General features: G+C 46.8%; 1 protein-coding gene across 1 annotated transcript in view; it reads right to left on the reverse strand.

Annotated features, from left to right (window-relative positions):
* The window catches only part of Sorl1 (sortilin related receptor 1), a 159,388-nt gene that overhangs the window by 10,769 nt on the left and 128,462 nt on the right, over nucleotides 1–20,157 (reverse strand). The window contains exons 33-44 of the mRNA XM_041657853.1: nucleotides 15,547–15,678; nucleotides 14,873–14,999; nucleotides 14,554–14,723; nucleotides 12,491–12,603; nucleotides 11,847–11,951; nucleotides 10,991–11,063; nucleotides 8,352–8,434; nucleotides 7,236–7,332; nucleotides 5,899–6,083; nucleotides 3,565–3,684; nucleotides 2,504–2,668; nucleotides 372–546 (exon numbers count right to left, since the gene is read on the reverse strand). Coding sequence (XP_041513787.1) covers nucleotides 372–546; nucleotides 2,504–2,668; nucleotides 3,565–3,684; nucleotides 5,899–6,083; nucleotides 7,236–7,332; nucleotides 8,352–8,434; nucleotides 10,991–11,063; nucleotides 11,847–11,951; nucleotides 12,491–12,603; nucleotides 14,554–14,723; nucleotides 14,873–14,999; nucleotides 15,547–15,678 — 1,545 coding nt within the window. The remainder of the gene's footprint in view (nucleotides 1–371; nucleotides 547–2,503; nucleotides 2,669–3,564; nucleotides 3,685–5,898; nucleotides 6,084–7,235; nucleotides 7,333–8,351; nucleotides 8,435–10,990; nucleotides 11,064–11,846; nucleotides 11,952–12,490; nucleotides 12,604–14,553; nucleotides 14,724–14,872; nucleotides 15,000–15,546; nucleotides 15,679–20,157) is intronic.

A 20,157-nucleotide genomic window follows, 5' to 3' on the forward strand; every position in this document is an offset into this window, starting at 1 on the left:
CATTCCTCCTTTCCTCCCCTGGTCATGGTAGGACACACTAAGGGAGGGTAGTGTGAAACGAGACTCAGAGAGAGTGGATATGGCTCAGTGGTAGAGTGCTTGCCTAGTAGTCAACACACACTGAGTTCAAGCCCTCAAATTGCAATATATGTCTTGGCCCTTCACCAAAGCCTAAGAACTCCCCCCCCCCTCCACACACACACACACACACACACACACACACATTCAAGCTTGGTCTGCTGTAGCACAGGCAGAGAAGAACAATGCTTGCGGTTTCTACAAAGGTACTCCAGCCTTCCTCTGTGCCGAGGTCTGCAGCTACAAGGTTAGTTGCTCAGTGTGCAGCAAGGCCTCTCTTACTCCCTACTGACCTGTGGTGATTTTTATGCTGGAATCCTTGCTCATGTTCCCCAGCTGGACAACAATATGGTATTTTCCACCAGGTTCCAGCTTGTTAAGGCTGTACTCCACAGTACTGTTGCGAGACTTGACTTTGTAGCTCCTGTCGGTCTTCCTGATAAGATCTTTCACGGCAATTGCGTAGAACTAAGACAGAAGGAGGAAGGAGGATCTGAGTAGCAGCCGGATACAAGGTCTTTTACTTGAAATCAGCTATTGATTATGAACAGTACCTTATACAATGCAAATGCCCTTGTTTCAGTTGCTGTTCTATTGCTTTGAAGAGATACCGTGGCCAAGGCCACTCTTATGAAAGAAAGCATTTAATGGGAGCCTTGCTTACAGTTTCAGAGGTTAGTCCATTATCGCCATGGCACGGAGCACTAGCTGAGAGCTTTGCATCCTGATCCACAGAGAAAGAGAGAGCCTGGGCCTGAAGTGGCTTTCGACACCTCAAAGTTCACCTGCAGTGACACACTTCCTCCAACAAGGTCACACCTACTCCAATAAGGCTACACCTCATCCTTCTAATCCTTTCAAACGGTTCCACTCTCTGATGGCTGAGCATTCAAACACATGAGACTATGGGGGTCATCTTTGTTCAAACCACCCTAGCCATGTAACAGTTAGCATACCGCCTTGTTCAGGGAGTAATGACAAGAGACAATGTGTGTGCATGCTCCATACAGACATGATCCTTTTTCAGATGCGTTCAATGTGGTTGAATAAACAGGGATAGAACTCAGGCTCAGGGCTGACTTTTCTGAGCCTCACAGTCTGACTCATGCGCTTCAGAAAGTCTTTGGGGTAGCCAGGATCTATCTTATAATGAGTATACATTTCCAGAACTGCAAACAAAATTATTAGCTAAATAAAGGATGGGAAGGGAAGGGGAAGAAAAAAGGGAAGGGGGAGGAGAGGAGAAGAAAAGAGAGAAAGAGGAAACAGGGATGCAAAAAAGGGAAAGGAGGGAAGGAAAACTAGAGGAGGAAATCAAAATATGCTAGAAAAAGCCACATTAATTGTGACATCAGCAGCTAAGCTTCTGTCTCTCCATCATAACAACAGTTTATAGACACTGACAGAGAGGACCATGGATGAACATGCTCAGTCCCCATGACAACAATTTCTGGACACTGATACTGACAGAAGGAAAACATGGATGAGGATGTTCAACATCCACAACAGTTTCTGGACACTGACAGAGAGGACCATGGATAAAGATGCTCAACCCCCATGACAGCAATTTCTGAACATTGATAGAGAGGACCATGGATGAAGATGCTCAACCCCCATGACAACAATTTCTGCACATTGACAGAGAGGACTATGGATGAAGATGCTCAACCCCCATGACAACCGTCTCTGCATACTGATATTGACAGAGGGACAACATGTATGAAGATGCTCAACCCCGGCTCTAAGGTACAAGCAGCCCCACCTGCTCTCTCCCAGGCTTCTGCGTATTTGGGAGTGTGGAAGGAAGGGGACACATTGGACAAACAGGAAACTCGATCACCAGGGAGAACCTGAGAATCAGAGGTGTCTCAGCAGCTAAGAAGAAACCACACTGCTGAGGTGTAGGGGTGAGGGTCAAAGCAGTCCAGAACAAGGAAGAATGGGGTACTTCTAGGATCAATGTCCTATCCTATTTTTTCTAAAAAGGGATAGAAAACTCTGAAAGAGTCAAAATATAGATATTTTAGGCTTTGAGGGTCTTAGGATCTCAACCACAAAAAATTCTATCGCTAGTGGCACAAAAACAGACATAGGCCATACATACACTGATGGGTGTGGCACTGGTTCCAATTAAACATTGGTTTTTAAAAAATAATCCACAGGCTGGATTTGGCCTGCTGCACTCTGGTTAATGGAGGGGGTGGGGCTAGCTGAGGAAGGACAAAGAAATATGGTGTCGTGAACAATGAAGGAATGCCAACTCAGAAGGGAATCTGTCTTTGACCACACAGAAATGGGGACAAGGCTTTCCGAGCTCAACTAGTACCTGTGTCACTTGTCACACTACCTGACCCCCTCCACTGCACTCCACTTCCCCAAAGCCTGCTAAGCACAAGCATGGCGGGCTGCATGCCTTTCCACTCACCAAGTCCTGGTCCGGAGAGTCGTAGGGCGATTCCCACTTGATGATGGCTGAGGTCTTGCCTACTTGGACTGCATGCAGGTGACGAGGTGGAAGCCTGCTGTCTGGGATCATCTTCACGACGACGTAGTCAGAAGATGGCCCTTGGTAAGGGATCAACACCCGGACCTAGGGGCCAAGCACAACACAGCAAAACAATACCTCACAGGCTCATGTAACCTCTGCCAAACTACTTTTCAATAAGCTAATGACACATGACCACAATTAAAATTCAGCTAGCACAAAATAAAATAAAATAGTTCCCTGCCTGATCAAGACTGTTTTTGTGTTTTGGCTTCCATTCAGAAATGCCCTAGACATATGTAAGCATAGACACATGATATATAAATACATGCACACACATATGTGTATGTGATACATGTGTGTGTATGTACAGCCTATCTTTTAAAAATCTTTTTCACATCACCATACTTCCCCTCATAAAAATTAATAATGGGATCAGATTTTTTTCCTTCATGGGTACACTTGGCACTGCCTTCTTTTGGACAGTTCTTTATTCTACTTCATAGATAAGCCATAATTTATGTTATCAATCTTTCCATGAAAGATTTAGGTTATATCAAATCTTCTGTTCTCACAAGTAATACTGGCCTAGATGCTGCCCACTACTTTTGTAGTTTGTTTGTTTTGGTCAACTTGACACAACCAGAGTCATCTGGGAGGAGAGAACCTCAGTGGAGGAACTGCCTCCTTCATTTAACTTATAGGAAAGTCTGTGGGGCACTTTCTTGATCGATGATTGATGTGGTAAGGCCTAGCCCATTGTGGGTGATCCACCCCAGGCAGGTGGTCCTGAGTTATATGAGAAAGCAGTCTAAGCTATCTGCCAAGTGAGTGTTCCACCTCTGAGCTGCATCTCGGAAACTGGTTGTGGGGACTTACAAAGAAGACGAATCTAGGTTCCCAAGTCACCCATTCTACTAGAGTTGAGCTCAGGAGCCCCAATGCTTAAGAAACCTCCTTTAAATAGAGGCGCTTCTGTCTCCCTGGTGCAGAAAGCTTACCAGAAACAAATACTGCTCATCCTTGTTGACAATGACTGTCTTATTGTGGAGTGGAGTGGTTAAGCTCTTGGGGTTTCGGTAGAGGTCAAGGAAGGACGTGGCATAGAAAATGCCATAAACCTGGTAAAGGCAGAGAAGGGAAAAAGCTATCAGCTGATGGGTCAGTGCCCTCCTGTTTTGAAATTGCTGACTTGAGACCTTGGAAGTGCTCCTAAAGCACCCGGAAACATCTTCCTTCATCCTTCATTGTGGTGATCGCGCTTTGGAAGAAGAGTGCCGTGTGTGTGTGTGTGTGTGTGTGTGTGTGTGTGTGTACACGTGTGTGCACACCTGCAAAGGGGAGCATGAGCAGCTCCTGTTTGCACAGGGCTTTTTCTTGGGGAAGGATGGACAGGGAAGGAAAAAAGGAAAACTCTGCCATGAGAGCAAAAGAGAAGCGCTGGCTGCCATTCCAAGCACTGTATAAAGGGTCAGGGGGAAAAGGGCTTACAGAAGAAGGGTGACATTACACAATCAAACAGCAGTGACAGGGAGCCGAACTGTGACTGAGGGGTCAGCAGCTATGGTCGGAACTGTCAAGTGAGTGTGGGAATCTCACCAGCTGTGGAATGGACACAGGAGGATAGGTGGGGCCAGCTTCGACCTCCCAGATTTCCTTTAGTGGAAGAAGTCTACATTCCCTACCACCATGGAAGCTGGAAGAGCCAGTAACAAGGTGTTGGCCAATGAGATGCCAGCAGGTATCAGTCAATGAGATGTAAACAGAAGCGCCCAGTGGGATGGCCCAGCAGGCTCTTTTAAAAGCAGGACAGTCTATCTTCCTGCCCTCCTGCAGCCTGGCATTCAGACAATAACTGCAGCTCCAGCAGGATGTCCGCCCAGAAGATGACCTTAAAGACGCACACCACCGGCTAGAGATGGCAAGGCCTGTGTCCTCTCCAGGGTGAACGTGTGTTGCTGCAATAGAGGAGGCCCTGGACTTCACTTGGCCAAGGGTATGTTTAAAGCACAATCTATGGGTCCATGTAGGATGCTGAGGGGATCTCAAACCAGGGAAGTGGACTAAGCATACAGCAAGGAATGGCAGCTGAGTGAGTTCATATGGGAAGGAACAGCTGGAGAAGATAAAGAAGGATGAGAATACTTCCTCCCCAGAGTATATGTGCAGGAGGCCAGGTATCTGCAGAAAAAGGCTACACATCTGCAGGCACCCTGGGCAAAGAGAGGGGGCTACCTGGGGATGTCAATGTCCCAGCAACAGCATCACTTCCTGTAACTCTGCTCAGAAGACGGTCTGGAGAGGAGGAGTCTGGACAACAAAAGGGGAAAGTGGCTTCCCAGGGGTCAGTTAACAGGGAAGAGGTGGGAAGAGAGACATTGAGGGGATCCAAGGTGGGAAAGCAAATGCATATGGGATGAAAGACAGGAACAAGGGAGTCACAAGGCTTAAATGGAGCCTTGGTCCCAATAGGAGCTTGGTGCTCAGAAGTAAGATTATCTCGGGCCCAGTCCGTGGTACATGGGGTGGGGTCGCTAGTGGGATGGAGTCGCTAGTGATGAGAAAGGGCTCCCAGAGCCCATGGGAGTCAGGAGATTAGAAGAGCCCCTCATTGATGGTGAAGAAGCCGACCATGAGTGCTGCCAGGGTACTCAGTGAAGAGACAGGAGCAGGTGACGGTCACCCACTTTGGGCCTCATTTGACTCATCACATATGAAAGCTGGCTGTGTGTGACCAGCGAAGGCACAGGCCAAGGCGCGGCAGAAGCAAGGCTGCTTCTCCAGACTGGCATGCAAAGAGAAGCTCTACTGTTGCGCAGACTCCACCTTTCTCTGAAGGACCCCTTGGCGAGACAGGTGCGCCTGCGCCAAGTTGAGCCTATTGGTAATCAAGTCTCCTTGTGGGTCTGTGTACTTTCCTTCAAGGTCAAAGGGAGTGCGAAGGAGGGCTCGGGCTTTTGTCTCTGTCTCTTGCTCAGCATCACATTGTGGAGCGTGCAAAAGAATAGAACTATATTAAATTTAAAAATTCAATCAAGCTCACCACCCAGAATGAGTTCCTTATCGTGTGAATCCAGCACTCCACACGCATGGTCTACAATGACAAACATCAGGGAGCTATCTCTGAGGCCAGCAGAGCGAGGTCAGGCATGCAGGGGCTGGCTCGGATGCCAGGTCCCTTCAGAAAGTAATCCTGAGCTGGTGGGTGACTTGTGTTTGGGGAAAGCAAAGAGGCAAAAGCAACAACAGGAAAGAAAGAAAGTCCCATGGCTGTCCAGGGGATTATATTTAGGGAGGTCCAGACCACCTTGGGATGGTTGTTCTTGTCCACTTACCACATTCTTGGGGCCGGTCCACACACACTCTACAGCAGTCTGGTTGATGGCCTTGGCTTTGAGACTCGGAGCAGGTGGACGGATGCCTCTGGTCAAGACATGCTCAAACGCCAGAGGACTATCCCCCAAGTCTGTCTTGGCCCAGGCGGAAATCTCATAGGACGTGTGAGCTGTCAGATTGCTAACTGTGAAAAGAAGGAAGGAGAATGCCAGGGATGTGTATATGTGAGGTGTGAGTGTGTGTGTATGTGAGTGTGTGTGTGTGTGTGTGTGTGTGTGTGTGTGTGTGTGATATGTATGGGGAGGTAACAGTCAAGAATTTGTTTGGGTTCACACACCGTACTTTTCAATAGTTTGCAAATTCATTTAATATTTTCCTGGTATAGCACATGTAACTCTTAGAGACTGGGTAACTTCTAAAGCTGACTGTGTGGAAGTACAATTGGCAAAACAGTCCTGCAGTCACAACCTGAGTTATATGGCATATGAAAAAAGAGGGCTATGGCCTAGTCCAGTTGCAGAGAGTTTCCTAGCATGCACAAGGCCCAGGGTTCAATCCCCAGCATGGACAAAAGGGAACAATAATAAAAGATGATGATGACAGTGACGACGGCAACACACCTGGGCTTTCTGTTTCCTAAGACTACCTAGGGACTGAAACAACGACAGACTGTCCTTTTCAAACCGGCCAGAGGGCGAGGAAAGGAGGACGCTCCCAAGCCACTCACAGCACTCACAAGCAGCTCTTGACATTAAGGTTTTCCTCTTAGAAATACATTAGCATCTTCCCATGAGACCATCTTCAGATAAAAGAATTGTAATGGAGCTCAGTATTTGCACGGACCTAAGTGAGGACTGGACCACCTCCTCTTTTCATCTGTTTGCTCTTCTGTGCAGTTGACAGATCTCTCCTGAATGCCAATACACACCAGGCCTCGTCCTACCTCTTATTAGCTGAAGGAGGGAAAAACTAGAAAAAATGCAGGTAATGGAATCTGGACGGATTCCTACATAGGGCAAAATCATTCCAGGAGTTAAACCGACTCCTTACGGTTCCTCCACCTCTCTTACCCCAGCTTCTTTTGAGGGCCACTGGGTTTAGAAGGAGGTTCAAGGAGCCAGCAAGCTAACACTCTTTGCCTGGAGTTAGGAGGATGTAGACAACATCCTCAAAGGGCAAGGACTGTCCATGTACAACCACCCGTAGAAAGGACCCCGCTCATTCCCAGTCTCCCATCCCCGCCCTAAACACAATCTCTGCCCCCAGGAAGGCACTGATCTGACTCTCTGCCCATCCTGCTTACAGACCAGCGACCAGCGCAGGTCCAAGGTGTTACCTTTGTGTGACAATGAGCTTCCTTGGAAATTCAAGGTTTTCTTCTCTTGTTTGTGGGCATCAAATGACCAGAAAAGGTTCACCACATAGCCATTGACCTGCCAAGAACCAGGAAGCATGTGACATGATCAGTTGACACAGTCAGGGGACACGCTTATACACCAGGTAGAGATGGTCTAATTTGCTGTCTCCTCATGTCTTTCAATGGAAAGTGTCTCTTCTGATTTTTCATCAGCTTTTGTTTGTGTGGCCATTAAATACATTTAGTTATTTATAGTAAGGGGCAGGTAAGAGGAACACCTCAGCTCAGGCTGTCTTCTTAGTCAAGGCCAAAAGGTCAGCACTACCTTCTCCGAGAGTTCTCCATTAGCACAGATTTTGAGCTAAAAACCGTCAAAAGTAGGACAGCAAGAAAGAAAATGCCTTCATGACCAACGTTATCAACAAAGGCCCACACTAAGTCACCTCTTCTATTGCTCCTCTTTGAAGCTAAGAACACAGTATTACATGCACTTAAGTGAATGCCACAAGGACCCTGAAGACCCACCCTGCCACAACATCACAGATGGAAAGGGATGGGATGAGAAACCAGAAGATGGGAAACAAAATTATGGAAGTGGATTTCAATTTGAAAGAACACAGGGACAGATAAGCGGGCTATGCAGACAGGGGCTCAGAGGGACCCGCGGTGGAAGACGAGGAGTGACTGGGTGGACATAAGAGATACACAGCAGATGGGTTTCCGAGGCATCTGATTCTCCCAAGAAGCTCGCTCTACCACAATGGGAACTTCTACATTAGCCCCGAGTACCAGGAAATCCAATAAAGCTGAAAATTACAGGGCACACATATTCTGTTCACACCAAGTCTTTTTGTGCACTGGAGCTGTGAACCATTTAATTATATGGTTAAAGAAGAAAGGCACCAGGCTGAGGCGGAATAATTACATGTGGAGACTCGAGTTGTTCCTCGTGGGGGAAGGAAACAACCCAGGTCTGGTATTTCAGCTCCACTAGAGCAGGCCCTTCATTGCTCCTAATCTCCCTGCCCTAGGATACATGAGTTCCCACATAAAAGAGAGCCCCACCCAGCTGCCAGTCTGAGAACTCCTCGTTACCTTGATGTCACCGTTCATGGTTAGGGTAAAGCTCAGAGAATTTTCATCGTAGCTGTCAATGCGGATATTCGGGGCTTGGATCACTGAAAAGAAAATGGAGTCAAAGAGAAACCAACACCGTGGAAAGTGAGGAAGGCGGGACCTCACAGCTTTCATCTCAACGTGGCCTTTCAGCCAGGTAACAAAGGGCACAGTGACAGCCTTAATGCAGCCATCTCTCCTACCACCGTTTCCCTGACCGAGGCCGGACTCACACGGTCTTGGAGAGCTGGTCAGTTGGCCTGGCAATGAGGTTGAACAGAAACATTCCACTGTGCCAATGTCCCCACACGGCCCAGCTTCGGCCTGGCTCTTGAAGAGTCAGGACCCCTGTGAACAATGTCTTTATGAGGAAGAAAAAAGTTCCAGCTTCCTCGTGACCAACTGAAGGACAGGACTTCATGAAAGAAAAACTAAGTTGAAAATGTGTGTGCTGTGGGAAGTTAGGTGGCTTCTGGAATTCGGCAAACGTGAGTTCTTGATTCCTAACACCTGATAACTGTCAAGCCAGGAGCAAGTCTCTTATCGTCATGGCACTTGGAGTAGGAAAGGTAAGGGCCAACCAAGCGCACAACTACTGTTCCCTTCCTTTCCTTTTCAGAAAAGTCTTGCTTAAAGAGCGAGTACATTCCAACAGCTAGGAGCTGACACTGACCTCTGAGGGCACAAGGAGAGCATGGTCAAGAGAAAAACCCCTGTGAGCTCCGGACGAGCAGCAGCGCAGCAGCTAGAACGTCTGCCCACGAGAAAGGCGACAGTGTTGAGCCTAGTGTCATCTAAAGGAGTCCCGGAATCCAGCATGATCAGACAACACCACTTAAGTGACAACTGGGTTTTAACTCTCAGGACACAGCCCTTCTAAAGGCAAGGCAAGGGCGTTTGGGTAAAAGACATGTTGAAATCCAGAGCGGCCCCATTAGATGCTCAAAAATGTTATAAAACCAGACTGGAGAAAAAAAACAAGACCAAAAGAAAGGCTCTGAGAAGCTTCAGGTGGCCAACTGAGAGCCAGATAGTGCTTGGTGCTAAGGGAAAGTTTGGACTACAGTGGTGACCATGGACAGCTCACGACTCCCCAGAGTCCAGTTGCCTCAACTACAAAATGAGGACAATAATACTTCAGTCATGGGATTCACATAAATGGAAATCACAGTGTGTGGTGCACAAGAAGCACCCCATGCCCAGTGGCCCTTCTCACTGGAGCCGGCATCAAGCTGCCGCCTTCATCACGAGTGAATCTGGCTGCCACCACTGCTGTCTTCGTCCTTTATCTTTCTTCCAAAGTCACTAAGACCCCAGGTCACAGATGCTCCATGAGCTACCCTCTGCACATAGCCTGACCAAACCACGCGAGGAAAGCTGAGGCTTGGCAAAATCATGGGGAAGAGAACGAAGGAAACTAAAACTCAGGGTAATTTTCAAATGCAGACTTGACTTGTACCTGCTGAATTCGGGAACAAGGTGGCCTTCCAAAGTTCCTCCTTTTTATATTTGAATGGTCAGTATACTTTGGCCCAGATTTTTGTAGAAAGTAATAACAAGACAATAGGACTCAAGGAGAGTGAATTCAGCACAACCTCTTTACCACCCGCCAGCAGACTGCCCACTGACTGGTGGGCGGCATTAACTCTGACTGCCTCCTACCCTGATTGCCACAATTGAGTTTAGAGTAACTGAAATGAATCTCTTATCACCGAGAGCTTCTCACAGGCTCAGATGAAAGTAGAATCACCCAATCACATCCCACGCGACAGAGATCAATTGGTTTTAATATCTGTCGGGCCATGGGGTGAAGGTCTCCAGGACCAGAGCAGAGGAAACCACTCAGGACAACGGGCTTCCATCCACTGTTCAGTAGGTACCAGAATCCTTCATTCAGATACTTCAATTTACTTGCCCTCCATCTGAGCTTTTAGTTCTCATTAGATACCAAGGATAAAGTAAAGCAAACAGCAAAGATCTTAGCCCCAAGAGGCACCCGTGAAGGATGTATAGCAGCCTCTTGATAGGCAGAGCAGCCCAGTACAAGGATCTGAGCCCAGGAGAGGTGTGCGTCAGGATGGGTAAGAGCACAGGCTTTGGAGTCAGGGGTGTGAGGTTCGAGTCCCAACTTTGTCATTTGTTCTAGGACAAACAACATACCGCTTTCCCCTCCTTTGTCTTGCAGCTATTATGAGGGACCAGTAAGATAAGTTCACGTGTGCAGAGCACTGAATTACAAGCACCAAGGGTCAGCTCTGGTGCTATGTACCATCCCTAACCCTGACATGCTTGTCAGTGTAACCAAGGGAGAGGTGCACAGACATCAGTGAGGTGCCTTAAGAATGTGCGTGCAAACCACGCCCAGCTTTAGTGTAAAGAGACTCCTTCTATTTCAGAAGCTGCACAAGCTCACAATGGGACTGGCATAATGACCGTTGGAAATCAATGCTTGGAAGAAGAATATACTTAGTGGCTGCCCAAAAAGACTCAGTGTCTTTGTGATGCCAAAGTGTGCCTGTGCTGGGGCAGGGGAGGCTCGGAGAAGCTTTCTTACCTATGCTTCTCCGCTCCAAAGAGCTTCCATCATCTCTAAACCAGCAAGCGCCCAAGTCACTCACCTTTGCCTTTTGTGGTGGTGATGGATTTAGAATCACTCCAGTTTCCTATCCCACGACTTGTCACTGCTGCCACCTTTTCCAATCAGAGTGTGAGTTAATAGGAAATAAAAGTAACATACCACACAGTAAGAATGGTAAGGCTTCAGCAGTGAAGGCAAAAAGAAATGTATCAACAGAGTGACCCAGGACATTCAGAGACCCCAGCAAATGCAATAAGAGAACAAAAAAAAAAAATTGCAACAGTCCTAAGAATATAAAATTTCTATTGATCCTATTGATACCCATATTCTTCTAAAGGGCAGGTGTGTGTGTGTCTAAGCTCTATATCTGTATATAATGACACATATATACAATGAATATACACATACACACATATACATACATAATATATATACACATATGTAAAAGGAATCATAGAGAAATTATTAAAATTGTAAGTATAAGGGAATCTTCAGAAGATGTGTCTTAATGGCTTTAATAAACACCCTCTGCACAACACTATCTCCTTTCTGGCAAATATATTAATACTGCATTTCATAAGAGCCTCATGAAATTGGTTTATAAATGCCACTTAGCACTGTAGCTCCTGCAGCTAATGACAAGTAGAACAGAGGTGAGCACAGAAGGACAGACCCCAGAAGCACCAGAGTGTCCCGTTAGAAGCAGGGAGATCTGCACCACTGCGAGTTATTGGTGATCTGGGGCGGAAGCTGAACTTCCTCTTTAAGACAAGGCACTGGATGTTTCGAAGAACACTAATACTCATTCCTTAAACATAAGCACAAGGATGACAAGCAGGAGCCAGCTCTCTGCATTCTAAGACCAGCCAGTAGCTGGAGAGGATGTAGACACTCACTCTGATGGTATAGAGGGCATTGAGCAGTAAGTTCTTTATTTCTGTAGAGTTGCTAGCGGCTCTCTGGGAAGCCCACATCTTGGAACCACTCCTGCTGTATTCCACCTGCAAAGAGAAGCTCAGCTGAGTAGAGAGTAACCAGAGGTCGGCCCATTTAACGCCTTGCAAAGATGCACGTGGGGAAAGATGGGGCGCTGGGATGGCTAGCGTTAACTGTCATCTTGAGGGGATCTAGAGTCCGCTGGGAGATGAGGCTGTGGGTTTCCCTGTGTGTGATGATCTGATTAGGTTAACTGGGGTGTAGATAGCACACCATTTCCCTGGGCTGCATGCTGTATAAATGGGTGCTGAACACAGGCACCCTTTGCTGCCGCCTGACTTTGCATGCAATAGGACCAGCCATGTCAGCTCTTATGGCCTGCATTCCCTGCCATTGTGGACTGCACCCTTGGACCGCAAGCAAACCTGTGTCCCTTTGTTGCCTTTGTTGGAATATTTTATCGCAGCGACAGAAAAAGGAAGTTGGATTGATGTGCAGCGTCCTAACAGATGGACCATTATCCACAACACCAAATCACCTCCTGGGGACACAGAGCGCCCAGAAACTCTAGCTCTCTGACACCCAATGTCTGGACAGTACTTACAATGTACTCACGGATGAGGCCATGGGTATGGATGGGAGGAGCCCAATGCCCAATGATCACACCTTCCTCTTCATTGTTGAGTGACAGCTGGAGGTTCTGAGGAGCGTCTGGCACTAGAAAATGGTCAAGTCAGAAGTCAAGTTCTCCCTGCATTCAAATCATTTGATCGTATGCATTAAAAAAAAAAGACTCCAAGAGGCAGTTGGGACTGAGATACGAATTCAGTAAAAAATTAAATGGAATAAGAATCAACAGATAAATAAAATAAACCTATACCCCAGTAAACCAAGTCGTTTAAAAGAAATCCTGCTTAAAATTATCCTCAAATATGCTAAAAATAATTTAACCAAGAAGATAATTGATTTCTACAATGAAAAATTTAAAACACAGGTGAGAGAGGTTGACAAGAACACCAGAAAATGGACAGGAAGAACTCGTATCATCAACACAGTCTGTTACCTAAAGCAATCCACATATTCAGGGTGATCCCTGCTAGAATAGCGATTAACATTCTCCACAGAAATAGAGAAAAGCACTCTTAATTAAAAAGGAGGCACAGGAGAGGTGGCAGAAAGATTGCGAGAGCCAGAGGAGATAGTGGACATCAAGGCCTTCTAAACACAGCAGGGCTGACACACATATGAACGGACTCACAGGGATCGTGCAGTGAGCACAGGGCTTCACGGGTCTGCACCAGCACTGAGAGAAGCTTACTCAGGCCCCATTCTTAACCCATCAGTCATCGCCAACTGATAATCTCTCACAAATGACAAAGTGATACATCAAACAGAGTATACAGACCAGCCTGGAGGCCAGGCCCGATGCCCAGGAAAGATGGCAACACAAAACGAACGCTGTGCCACTTGTGGAGGGTCTTTGTCCCATAATGCTTTCTCGGGGCTTTGTTCCTTTTCCCCCACCAGTCTTTACACAGGCAGTACAGTTTCCAATTTTGGATTTTATGGGATTTCTGTGTGTGTGAATGTATGTGTCTCTGTGTCTATATGTGTTTTTGTGCTTATTTACTTATTGGCTTTCTTTTTCAGTTTGATTTGTCTTATTCTGGTTTGGTATTTTATGCTATGTGATCACCTTAAAGCAGACTCCTTTCTGAGTTTGGTGACGGCACATTCAAATGCTCTGGCAGTGGGGAAAATGACTAGAAGAAGCAGCCCTGTGCCAGCTGCTCTGAAGGGAGGGGCAGGGGGAAGCCCACCTACAACTTAAGCTTTAAAAACTTAGCCACTTGGTAAGTTCTTTAAAACTTAGCCACAAAATACCGACATGCCTCATATTTAAGTGGCAAGGGCAGCTGAAGGGTTAGGTACCAGGAACTACCCAGAAAAGGAAAATAGAAGCAGAAACTAGACAAGAGATACAAAACAAAACAAACAAACAAACAAAAACCAAAGTAGAAAGCTCCTGGAACTAAAGGGTAAGACATTCTGGGGCATGGCAAGGACGATGAACTTCAGCACCTCAGGTCAGCACTTCCACACAGGCAAGGGCCAGGCACACTCCTTACACATGTAAAGTGTGGATAGCATATCCTCAGACCACAGCACCCTTAAAACGGCTCACTGGGTAAAGTGCTTCCTGCACAGGCCTGAGGACCTGAGTTCAGATCTGCTCCCCCCCCCCCCAGCACCCATGTAAAGGCTGGACGTGGTGGCAAGTGTCTGTAGCCAGGCAGCCTCGCCCAGTGAGCTCCATGCTCGGGGGGGGGGGGGGGGAGACCCTATCTCAGAAACTAAGAAGGAAAGCATGGCAGATATCCAGCCGTGGCCTCCGGTCTCCACATAAGCATACAAGGTGTATACACACGTGGATATGCGTATCCTACCCCCACCAACGATACGAACTTTAAAAATACACTATAGTATAGACTATAACCTGGTGTGATGGGAGGGTCTCGGGATAAACTTAAAAATGGACTCAGGGTGTAGTTCAGGGATAGAGTTCAGATATATATGTCGGGCCCTGGGCTCAACCTCCAGGATCGCACGCGCGCACACACACACACACACACACACACACACACACGTGTCAGCTATAATACTTACAGCCCTCTGGTGTCCTCAGGGTCACAAAGTCATTGGTGTTGTGCACCTTGCTGAGGCAGTGAACCTGGACTTTAACATGATACGTGGTATCGGGCTTCAAGACTTTGAGTACCGTGCTTGTTTTATTGCTGTGAGTTTCCAGGGTCTTCCATATGCTCTCTCCAACCACCCTGACCAACACAAGGAAGACACTGTCACAGAGAGGCAGCGTGGGTGACAGTGCTGCATGAGCCAGCCAAAGAGAAGCTCTCCATGACCTCACAGGAGAGTGCACAGGGCATCCCAAGCCGAAGGCGGCTGTGGCTAAATCGGGACCCACCTGTAGTAGACATTGTACACGCAAGAAGCCGAGGGCATTTTTTTGGGTCGCATCCAGGTCAAAGTCACATCCCCGGAGAAGTCAGCTGTCCACTGGAGATTCTGTACTTTGTATACAGTTAACTCATCTACAGAGGTACAGAGAGTGAGGAATCAAAGTTCTATCTTATGAATCCTTGAATTTCAAAGAACTCCTCTGAGGTAGAACCACCACGGTCTAAATTGTTAAGAGGATGCAATCATTATATGAAAAGATATCCCAGGAAATATGACTGCAACCCCATATTACCTTTCCTAAGCTTTCCTAAATTTCCCAAGATATTTACTTATGCATTTTATCTCCCCCATGCCTGATGTGTTTAAAACTGATTCTCGGTAGGAGATGCAGCAAGCCGAAGGATGGCATGAACTCTAGACAGCAGGACTGAGCTAACCCCGCCTGCGGCACCAGGCTCTGTGAGTGCAATGGCAGGAACATCAGCAAGAGGACAGATCATGGGGACTTTCAGGGAGGCCTTTCACTGCTGGGGAAGAGCTGGCTGCACGGTGCATCAAACTTGGACCATACCTCCTCAGGTGGCACTCCCAGGTTGAGCATGTTTTTAAGGGGAGACAAAGTCCCTAAGGTCCTAGCTAGAGGCCCCCAGGGTAACCGGAGGTGTGGCTGTCACTTACCACTGCAGCCCTTCTCGTCGCTCTCATCTGAGCAGTCCAGGAAGCCATCGCAGCGCTCAGAGAGCACAATGCAGGCCTCTCCATCATCACACTTGAACTCCCTACTCATACAGGTCAAGGTGCTGTGGGTGGCTGAAACAGAAAGGATATGCGGTGGGGTGCGGCTGCGCCCAGGCTCGCCACATTTAAGACAAGTCGGCTGGTTTCTTTAAACCTAAATTCTCTGGAAGGAAGTGGAATGATGCTAGCCACGTACAATGTGGACAGAGTTTCAACTACTACAGCCTTGCCTCTAACTGAGGATGACTTTGGATTTCTGATCCTCCTGTCTCCATCTCCTAAGTGCTAAGACTACAGACCTGTATAACTGTGCCCCGGTTTGTGCACTGTTGGGGATCAAACCAATGGCTTTGTGCATGCAAGATGTGCTGACACGTGTTTTATGGCTACTTTACAGAAGCTAGAATCATTTTGGAAGAAAGACCTTAATTGAGAAAATGTTGTCATCAGATTGGCCTGTGGGAAAGTTTGTGCTGCATTTTATTGATGACTGATGTGGGAGGGGCCAGCTCACCATAAGCAGTGCCACCCCTGGCCTTGTGTCCCAGGCACTGTAAGAAAGCAGGCTAAGCGAGTTAGTAAGCAGCATTCCCCCGTGGCTTCTGTTTCATTTCCTGCTACTAGGTTCCTTCCTGCTACCAGGCTCCTCCCTGCTCGAGTTCCTGCCCTGACTCCCTCTGATGATGGATGGTGATGTGGAATTGTATGCTGAAATAAACCCTTCCCTTCCCAAGCTGCTTTAGTCTCGGTATTTATCACATCAGTAGAGGCCATAACTAACATACCAGCCAAGTAGACAAGTACTCTACCAACTGAACTCCATCCCCAGCCCAGACAAAGGTTGAAAGCCTTATTCAGTGTGATCTCATGCACTCCCAAAGTTCAAGATCACTCTGGAAGGCTGGGTGATAATCCCACAGCTACCTAGGTGTGAGGATCTAAAGACCTCAAGTACCTGCAAGGGGTTCTGTCCTTGACCAGCACTGATAAATCATAGCTATTCCCCTGCACCGACTATTGTTATGTTCCTAGGATTTACTGGTTTGCAATCTAGGAAAAAGCTATATTTTCCAGGTTGGGCAATAGAAATAATTGGATGAATAGGAATAATGTGAAGAGGCAAGCATGCTCATGTGGCACTCTTAACCGCATGAGTGTCTGAAGTATTCTCATAAGAGAATGGAGGGATAAGCTAAGAGTTATGTGACTCAATTCAGAGAGGGTTATTAGCCAAAGGTACATGATCTCCATTTTAGAGGAGGGGTCAAAAATGGGCTGGTGACAATGTCATTGAAAAAGACCCTAAAGAGGGAAGAGGGGAACTACAGAACCCAAATCTCCCGCCCAAGAGTATCTGGAGTTGGGTCCTCCTTGTATAAACTCATGCCTACCCACCTAATCCCAAATTAAAAAGGGCCATAGCCCTGTTCTCTCTACCTAACATCTCTAATCCACACACCCCTATCCTGGAATGTACAAACCCATCAAGGCTGGACCCCAATGGATGTCACCCCAATGTGGGACCCTGACACTGCTTCAATCCTGTCTTCCACCTAGAGCATCACTTGGACTAACAGCAAAGTTATGAGATCCAGAAAAAAAAAATGGGTTGTGTTTTTAGGAGCAGTCAAGGTGTTCAAAAGGAAGGCGTAAAGAATTCCAGGAGATGTTTCCAGATGGAAAAACATATGGATTTGGCCAGGGAATAAGGAAGGAGCAGGAGGGGTTGAAGAGTTGTTGCAACAACCGTGTTTAAGCACTGGCATTTCTTGGGGGAAGATCTGAGGCCTCTTTGCAAAGGTGTCTAGGATAGAGCAGCAGATTTGTTAGGGAAAATGAGCTAATAGGGAAAGGGGAGAGGCTAGTTCCTGTATCTCTCTGCCAGGTTCCAGTTTCCCTGTGGATACCAAGCTCTGTCACACAAAACAGTGATGTAAAATAGTGAAGATAAATAAACATTGTACCTCTGCAATTATTTCTAGATGACTTATATTCCCCAACAGGGCATAATCTCTAAGTAAACACATATAACACTGTTTTGTTTAGGAAATAATAAAAGTGAAAAGTCTCTACATGTTGAGTTCAAGTGCAGTTTTGATACTTGCAGCCTATGGCTCATTAAATACATGTATACAGAATCCATGGGCACACAAGGGAAAGGGAATGGCCAAAACCATTTATGAAGAAATTTTGTTATGTATGTATGTGTGCTGTGTATGCATGTTTGTATGTGTTTGTGCTGTGCCTGTGTGTGTGCATGTGTGCAGAGGCCCTAGGTTGGCCTTGGATGTCTTCTTTGATCATTCTTCATGTTATTTATTAAGGCAGGATCTCTCAGTTAAACCCAGGGTTCATTGATCAGGTCAGTCTATATAACCAGCTTGCTTCCAGACGCCTGTCTCTACTTTCCAAATACTGAAATACATATGAGGTCTCCATGCTTGCCCAGCTTTTATGTGGATGCGGGGGATCCGAATTCTGGTCCTCACACTTGCATGGCAAGTGTTCTACTTATGAGGCCATCTCTCCTGCAACCCTCATGCAGATTTTTATAACTAGAATCCCCCTTCTTCAGGAGGAGCATGATAATATGGATGCTATTATATTCTGAGCAGAAATTGATGTGTCTTGGGGAGCGGAAGAGCAGGGACTATGTGGCATATGAAAGTGTATTAAAAAGAGGTTTGAATACCATTGTTGCTCTTGTCACACAGGCCAGACAGACCCCATGCATGCATGCACTGAGCATCCCATGATACAGGCACTGCTCTCTATGACAGAGACATGCAACATGACTGCAGAGAATTTGCCTGCACAGTGCATCCCCCATGAAGAGGAACTCAAACATGTACATCACTCTGTGGAGTGTAGAAGACAGGATGGGACATTTCAAGTGTTAAGTGTGTGTGTGGGGGGGGGGGTGCCGAATAGCAGGGCAGGTGACACCACTGAACACAGGAAGGTGTCAAGCTGTTCTGAAGGGGGTTGTCTTGAAATGTCCATGAATTGTACCACAGAAATCTCCCACTTGGCAATAACTCAAAGCAACAATAGCAGCAACAAGGAGGGCAACTGGGGATCCGAGGCAGCTTTGTGAAACACATCTTAACGCTTTGGGGACAAGAAAACATAGGTCCTAATACTAGTAAGACTGCCACTAATATTTAAACTGATTAACAAACACGTGACTGAGGGGCACTAAGCACAGAATGTGGGGTGCTGGAAATACATTTTCTGCCTGATAAGGCGATCGCAATAATGGATCAAAGGGAATGATGGGTAATAGCACATCTTGATTTTAAGACCTTTAACTAAGCAACACCCCCATGGGTGAGCTAGATTTGAAATGGGTTGGAAACCGTGATTTAAGAGGTGCCAATTAGCGACTTCCAATCAATCGCCCAGGTGGAAGGCACTATTTCTTTTCTTTCCCGCTAATTATTTCTAACATTCGCCCGATGTGATGCGGTGGCTCGCGCTTGGCTAAGATGTTCCCACTGTGGTTTCGGCGAGTGTGAGGTAAACCTGTCCTGCTAACAGAAGGCCCTGGGGGACGACCTCCTTCATTCTTTCTACACAAGTGTAGGCTTTTACACTAACCTATATTTAACCTTTTCTCTGCATTGGGCTTGGTGTAGTCTCCTCTGATAAGAACATTCAATGTGGCATCTCAGCAAGGCGACCGCTTTCTATCTGAATAAAGTGTCCCAGTGCTACTAACTGGGGGGGGGGGGTGAAGGGGGTGAGGGGTCAGGGTGTCCTCCTTGAAGATTAATCTTCCTTTTACTAAAAGGAAGACAATACCAAAAATTACAAGATTTGGAGACCGAAGGAACATAAGTGTAGGACTTGTGAATAGTGAATAACATATTAAAACTCACCATAAAATGTTAATCTACCTTCCTTTTAACGTGTGTGTGGATGCACATGTGTGCACATGTACGGGTGTTAGTACAAAGGTCGAAGGACAAACTTAAATATCATCCTCATGAATGCCATCTACCTCCTTTGAGATAGGAACTTTCACAGGCCTAGAGATGGCGAACTGGGCTAAGCAGGCTGGTCAGTGAGCCCCAGCGATCTTCCTGTCTCTGGCTCCCCACGGCCAGGGGTAGGAGCAGAGGTTCCTTCACCTTTCATTCCCCTGTGGGCTCTGGGGATTGAACTTGGGGCATCGTGCCTGCAAGGCAAGCACGTTTCTAAGGGCACCAAATCCAGTGCTAACTTCCCGAGTCTTAATGACGTCATCAGGAACTCGGCTACTTCACTGGCTTCATGTCACCTGCAGGGGTGACATGCATGCCTTCATGTTTTTGTCCAAGGTGCTGAGGACATTTAAAATGGACAGAAAATATATTTTTTTTTTAAAAAAAACCCTCACAAATAAAAAGTAGAAGCAACTTGATCCTTCTAGGTTACACCCACATCATAAGGGTTGAATTAGAGGGATTAACTGATAACAGACACTGCCTTTGACCCAGTTTCTCAGGAAAGGGCAACATTTGCTAGGGTTCCCTTTGGGGCTCAGTATTCCCTTCCGTAAGAATCTTA

This window comes from Microtus oregoni, unplaced genomic scaffold, assembly GCF_018167655.1.
Source record: "Microtus oregoni isolate MIOR12 unplaced genomic scaffold, Mior012 000008F_ref0000371, whole genome shotgun sequence".
Classification (NCBI taxonomy): Eukaryota; Metazoa; Chordata; class Mammalia; order Rodentia; family Cricetidae; genus Microtus; species Microtus oregoni.